Source organism: Corythoichthys intestinalis, chromosome 15, assembly GCF_030265065.1.
Source record: "Corythoichthys intestinalis isolate RoL2023-P3 chromosome 15, ASM3026506v1, whole genome shotgun sequence".
NCBI lineage: Eukaryota > Metazoa > Chordata > Actinopteri > Syngnathiformes > Syngnathidae > Corythoichthys > Corythoichthys intestinalis.
In genome coordinates this window covers 47,888,429-47,895,736 of record NC_080409.1, presented here as the reverse complement: position 1 = coordinate 47,895,736, position 7,308 = coordinate 47,888,429, and the positions used below count along the sequence as shown (strand labels likewise).

Genomic DNA, 7,308 nt, shown 5'->3' with positions numbered 1-7,308 from the left:
TCCGGTTTTTTGCTTTTAACCAAGAATCGAGACTGTTTTACATTCATATCTATAAAGAACTCAGGGATTTAAGCATTAATTCACAAGAATCTTCCATGTAACAACCTCTTTGTGATGATACGGCGGCGCCACAGTGGCTTAAAGACTAGCATCACATTCGACATATTTTCGTAAAATAAATGCAAACTGCCTTGTTTTTTGCTTTTAACCAAGAATGGAGAATATTTTTTGTTCATATCTATAAAAAAAAAAATCTTTTAACGTAAAAAGCTCTTTGTCTGTGTTTCCACTTGGTCAGCTTTGACGGAGATAGGCCCCCTGTGAATTGGCCCCGCGCCTCGTCACTATGTTATGAAGTCTATGGATTGAGCTGAAACTTTGTGTTTCTCAACAACAGCCCCAAAATCTGACAGATCTAGAGAAGATTTGTGAGGAGGAATGGGCCAAAATCCCTGTTTCCATATGTGAAAACCTGCTGAAGAACTACAGAAAGCGTCTGACCTCTGTAATTGCAAACAAAGGCATCTGCGTTAAATATTAGCACTGATTTTCTCAGGGGTACAAATCCTTATGAACCCCAGTGTATTAAAATTAGTTTAAAAAAATCATTCAATGTGAGTTCCGAATTTCTTTTTTATAGATTATGTCTCTATAAATGGAAATCATCTACAGTGCCCTCCATAATTATTGGCACCCCTGAAAAAGATGTGTTTTTTAGCTTCTAATATTTTTTTAAATTCAAATAATATGGGACCTAAATGGAAAAAAGAGAGAAAAATCCAACCTGCAATACAAGTGCATTCATTCAATGGGGAAAAAATCCCACATAAAAAAAAAAAAATTTGACATCAAATAATGTGTGTCACAATTATTAGCACCCCTGGTGCTAATACTTTGTACAACCCCCTTTTGCCAACAAAACAAGGTCTGGGGACTGAGATGGCCATGGAAGGAGCTTGATTTTGTGTCTGGTGAACCATTTCTGTGTAGATATGGCCATATGTTTAGGGTCATTGTCTTGCTTAAAGACCCAGTGACGACCCATCTTCAGCTTTCGGGCAGGGGGCAACAGATTTTGATTAAAAATGTCCTGGTATTTCAAAGCATTCATGATGCCATGCACCCTAACTAGGTTCCCAGGGCCTTTGGAAGCGAAACAGCCCCACAGCATCACTGACCCACCCGCATACTTCACAGTGGGTATGAGGTGCTTTTCAGCATGAGCATCTTTCGTGGCACGCCAGACCCACTTAGAGTGTTTGTTGCCAAAAAGCTCAATCTTGGTCTCATCTGACCAAAGCACACGGTCCCAGTTGAAGCCTGGGACCGTGTGTATTTTTGTGTGAGACCAAGATTGAGCTGATTGAAGGTTGGATTTTTCTCTTTTTTTCCATTAAGGTCCCATATTATTTGAATAAAAAAATATTAGAAGCTAAAAAACACATCTTTTCCAGGGGTGCCAATAATTAAGGAGTGCACTGTATGATTGAAATTTCATACCTCTACCTATTTTCTAATTAGGTGAACTTGCAAAATCACATGGGGTGCAAATACATCTGCTCCTTATTGGAACTACCAAACATCAAATAGTCATTTGAGGATTTTAACCTTTTCATTTTGAAATTGTTTTTTTTCCCCCATCCATTCTATTGTTTTCAGCCTATCTGAGGTTGAGTCGTGAGGTCAGCAGTTGCAGCAGGGAAGCCCAGAAACGGGCTGCCAAAAACAACACTGCTGCACACTGAACCCCCCAAAAAAAACCATCACCCCTAAATGGCAAATTTTCTTCAAAACAGCGATCAAACTAATACAAACTATTGGAAAATTAGTTGTTTTGTTTTTTTCAACCTTTTCAACCAATTAAAAAAATATCTAAAATTTTGGGATGGGGAAAAAAAGTGCTGAATTTCTTTACAATAGCATGGGCTCGATAACGGTTTTTCCCTCTTAAATCTCAAATCGCAATAAAATTTTTCAGTCGTATAGGTTTTTGTTTACTGTTCTTGATGATGATAGATGTCCAGTCGCGGCTCTTTTCTTTCTTCTGGTGTGAATTTGAATGAGGTTATCACTAGTAGATGTCCAATCCATTTGAAGTGGGAGAATGGCAGCGAATGTTCATTCGCTGCCATCCTCCCACTTCAAATGGATTGGACAACTATCGCTGTCAATGAGTTAAAACATGAAATCCAGTGATAGACAAACATACAAAGCAGCACTTGTATTCTCATCTTCATTTATCTTGCACCGACCGTGGCTTCCTTTCCACTTTTCCCTACAGGAACGTCAGCACCCCCACCTCCCAAGCGGTCCGTCGATTTGACCTTGTCCGCCCTCCACGGTCCGCAGACACCGCCTCCTCTTTCTCATTCTCTCGAGAGCATTTACCCCCCTCAGATGATGTCCAGGACGTCACACGGCACAAAGCCTCGCTTCTTGGCGCTCGCCACCCGGATGAAGCCGTTGCTTTCGTCCTCACTGCTCACACAAATCTGGTGGGAGAGGATAGCCATGAATTCTGCTCCTGCTATTCTTAAGGAAAAAAAGACTGATAGAAAGATAGGAAGGACATGATGATGGGAGGAAGGCAGTTACAGTCACTTTTAGGGCCCTCAAAAGGTCAAAACACACAAACACATATTCCTAACCTGAATCCTGGCCAGAATGTCTATTGTAAGATAAGAGCATCAATGAAACCCTGAAACCCAATGTAACCCTGAGTACAACCCCACCTTGACATACATTAGTACAGTATTAAATAAATGTAATTGTTGTAAAGTCAAAATTTTGATTGCACTACTGTTTTTCCCCACTTGGAGTCATCATAGTTTTACCTAACATAACCTGAAATAAAACCATCAGCATGAAAAGCAATAGCGCTACACCATCCGTCAAAAAAATGTAAATTTAATACTTTGAATTATAAATACATTAATAAAAATATATAGTTGCTTTAGGCGTATGGAGGTAGATTTGTGTTTTTATTATTCAATCAAAAAAAAAAAGTTGCTTCAATCAAATAAAAAGTCGCTTCAATCAAAATATATATTTTCAATCGAAGAAAAAGTCACTTCAATCAAAAAAATGTGTTTGAATGCAAAAATAAATTTGAAACTCAAAAAATGATATTTGAAAACTATTTTTCTTTGGAATTTTTTTTTTAAATTTAAGTCAAGTTTTTTTTTTTTTGATTGAAACAACATTTTTGATTGAAGTAATTTTGCGTTTGGACCACATTTTGGCTAGGACATTTGTGTCTTTATTATTCAATTCAAAAATAAGTTGCTTAAGACAAAAAAATATTTTCAAAAGCATGTTTCACCCATAAAATCCACAACCGTTCCGGCTGTGGCCATTCACGGCTGTGTCTTGACACTCGGCAATACATGCTACACAGAGTTTTTGGATAGAAACAAGATAAGTGTAATATCTCGTAAAGTAATATCTCGTTAAAATCATGGTGTCTTAAATTATGCTCTGTCATGCTCGCACCTCCAGTTAGGGTTTAGGTGTTTATTTTTCTAAATGCCCTCCAGTTTAAAAAATTTCTTACCCCGGAAAATTAGATTTTAAGCTTTCCAATGACGTATCACACATGCATATAGGACCATTTTGAAATGTGGCCAAATTGGGGGTCTTAGAGCAGAAGTTCCAGTTACCTGAGTGTTTTCTGCCATAGACAAGTTTCCTGAGCGAACCATGGACGACGCCTTCTTTAGATGGAAAAGAGTGAGCAGAAATGCGGAAGTAAAGCGGAAGTACCTCAGAAACTTGTCTATAAATTGATAAACTCTCTGACCAAGTCCCATTTTTTGCAGGCCCTTCCAGACGGGGGAGAGGGGGACTTTGCTGGCGGAGATATTTTAACACTTAAACACATCTTATCTTTCTGTTTGACCCTCCCCTTGCCTAACCCCGCCCACTTTACCCCCAGCACCCCCATGAATTCCGCCCCTGTATAGGGCATAAGGTGTACATTTATTGTAAACAAAATGACTAATAGGGAAATGCAGATATTGTCATATGTGACACTAGTAATCTACAGTGGTATGGAAAAGTATCTGAACCTTTTGGAATTTCTCACATTTCTGCATAAAATAACCATCAAATGTGATCTGATCTTTGTCAAAATCTAACAGATGAAAAAACTGTCTGCTTTCAGTAAAACCACCCAAACATTTATAGGTTTTCATATTTCAATGAGGATCGTATGCAAACAATGACAGAAGGGGGGGAAATAAAGTAAGTGAACCATCCCATTTAATATTTTGTGCCCCCCCCCCTGGCAGCAATAACTTCAACCAAACGCTTCCTCTAGGTGCAGCTCAGTCTGGCACATCGATCCAGACTTATCTTGGTGCATTCTTCTCTACATAACTGCTGTAGTTCAGTCAGATTTCTCGGATGTCTGGCATGAATCACTGTCTTTAGGTCATGACACAGTATATCCATGGGGTTCAAGTCTGGACTGTGACTTGGCCACTCCAGAACGTGTATTTTGTTCTACTGAAACCATTCTAAAGTGGATTTACGTCTGTGTTTTGGATCATTGTCTTGTTGCAGCATCCATCCTTTTTTTTTTAGCTTTAACTGTCTGACAGACAGACTGCAAAACTTCCTGATAAACTTTTTAATTCATTCTTCCATTAATGATTGTAAGTTGTCCAGGCTCTTAGGCTGCAAAACAGCCCCAAATCAGAGCTGAGTTGTTGATGTTGGTGAGCTGTTCCATTTATCCTTCACACATAATATTGTGTGTTACTCCCAAACTATTCAACTGTGGTTTCATCGGGCCACAAAATATTTTGCCAAAACTTTGGTGGAGTGTCCAAGTGCCTTTTGCGAAAATTAAACAAGCAACTATGTTTTTTGTTTTTTTTGGGGGGCAGCAGTGGCTTCCTCCGTGGAGTCCTCCCATGAACACCATTTTTGCCATAGTTTTACATATAGTTGATGTGTGCACAGTGATACTGGACTGTGCCAGTGATTTCTGTAAGTCTTCAGCAGACACTCGGTTCTTTTTGCTGAACTCTTGGCGTCATCTTAAGTGGGCAGCCACTCCTTGGGACAGAAGCAACAGTGCCAAACTCTCTCCATCAGTAGACGACTTCTCTGACTGTCGATTGATGAACATGATGGTTTTGTATCCTTTCCCAGCTTTATACAAATCAACAATCCAGACAGCTCTTTTGACTGAGCCATGATGCACACCAGACAATGCTTCTCATCAAGACAATTTTTACCAGGTGTGTGTTTTATAGTGGGCAGGGCAGCTTTCAACCACTCATCAGTGATTCGGCACACACCTGACTTAAATTTTCAATTTTCAATTGCTCTTTAAGTCTCCTTAGGCAGAGGGTTCACTTACTTATTTTCCCTCTTCTGTCATTGTTTGCATGCTATCCGCATTAAAATATGAAAACCTATAAATGGGTGGTTTTAGTTAAAGAAGACAGTTTTTTCATCTGTGTGATTTTGACAAAGATCAGATTACATTTGATGGTGATTTTATGTGGTTCGGATACTTTTTGATACCACTGTATATTAGTTAAGTGGTGGAGTGGCCAGTAAATTTATAGGGCGGGGGGAGAGGCACCCCTAGCCACCGCATGTTGTCACCATTGGCTTAGGTCAGGATAGAAAGCTTTAAAGTGTTATTGGTAAGTACATGTCAAGTCCAAATTGAGGGTGATTTTGACCCATGATGAGCTCAAGTGCTGTTACAAGTGCATGAAAAATGTTGCGGATTATTTTGTGTGACCTATGTTCAACTTAAGTGATCACATTTTGTTCCCGTTTTTGGGAACACGCCGATCTCGTATTTTGTGGCTTTATATCCGCTGGGGGGGGTTTGTTTCTCACCATTGCTTTGTGGGAAAAAGGGACGACTCATTAAAAGCACATGCATATTTGACGGATAAGTCATATGCGGGGGGCCAAAATACTTGTGATGAAATGATGCGAGGGCGAGTGATATAAGTGGCCTTTAGGGAGAAGCTGAAGTTCTTCAAAGATAGTTTAAGAGCCACGGGATATGAAATATTCGTTTGATATGATAATAAATGACAGGCGGGTATAATGTGGGTATTCGAAACGTCAGTAAAGGTCACTGCTACCTCAAATAAGGATGTTTTCACTTCACTCAGTGGTCAAGAACCGTACTGATTTTATTTTAGTTCCGGAATTTTCGAAATCCTCCTTCACTTGGGCAGTTATTTTCCTAAACAAAGACCAACGAGTACCTGTCCCTCCTTCAGCGTAATCTGGCCCTGCTCCCTGCAGCCGATGAACGTCCTGTTACACCTGAAAACCTGGTCTCCCACCATTAAGAGATGAGCGAAGGAAGCCGGGAAGAAACCGATCCTGTCCTCAATCACCCCCTGGAAAATATCAAACAGATGATAGTTGATATGTGGGTTGTTGTTCTTTTATCAGCCTCAGCGTTATTGATGTTGCTTGTGAAATTCTAGAAACAGGCCAGATGTCGTTGTTTATCCACTGCCTGATGAGATGCTACAGCTTTAAATGCACAATGAGTTAGCGCAGGGTCTGCTCGCAGCATGCTGTCTCTGCACGGCCATCTTTTATCTGTCTTTATTAGGATTCTGAACACACAATATTGCTTTTGTCTTTCTATAATTTACTGCTTGGCTCGTACATCAATTTATTTTTTTCTAGGTTCATTAAGTTGTGATTAAGGGAAAATACACGCACTTTATTATTGCCTTTGAAAGGCTAGGAAACAATTCATTTTTCATATCCGGATCAGGAAGTCACAGTGCGTAAAGGTAATTTAATGCTTACCTTCCACCAATCTTCATTGGAGTCATCAACTAACAAAATTCGGTCTCCTGCTCTGTAATATAAGAAAAAACAAAAAAGTCAGCCCCCATTTTTTCCCCACAGGCATAGGTGGAGTTTGACTTTTGGGGCAGGGGGGCACAACATGTTGATGACCCCGAAACGCAGTGTCAACAATAAAATTAAACTTTATAGAATATTTATAATAATAAGTTGACAATGAGTGTTTTTTTGTTTCCCATCATTCTTGAGGGGAATTCTAAATCAGGCTGCCTAGGCAATACTTTTTGCCAAGATCGTCATCCATTGAATATGGTACGCCGGCTGGTGTCGTGCCAATGTAGTTACCCCAGTCAAAAATTGTATCCCCTGGGCGGAGCCAAATGGAGGTAGATTTGTGTCTTTATTATTCAATCAATAAAAGAGTTGCTTCAATTAAAAAAAAAAAAAAAAGTTGCTTCAATCAATATATATATTTTCAATTTAAAAAGAAAAGTCGCTTTAATT

The 7,308-nt window shown here is 39.4% G+C and overlaps 1 protein-coding gene across 1 annotated transcript in view; it reads right to left on the bottom strand.

Annotated features, from left to right (window-relative positions):
- Positions 1-724: 724 nt before the first annotated feature.
- The window catches only part of stac (SH3 and cysteine rich domain), a 74,070-nt gene continuing 67,486 nt past the window's right edge, over positions 725-7,308 (bottom strand). The window contains exons 9-11 of the mRNA XM_057859482.1: positions 6,805-6,856; positions 6,243-6,380; positions 725-2,492 (exon numbers count right to left, since the gene is read on the bottom strand). Coding sequence (XP_057715465.1) covers positions 2,394-2,492; positions 6,243-6,380; positions 6,805-6,856 — 289 coding nt within the window. The 3' untranslated portion in view covers positions 725-2,393. The remainder of the gene's footprint in view (positions 2,493-6,242; positions 6,381-6,804; positions 6,857-7,308) is intronic.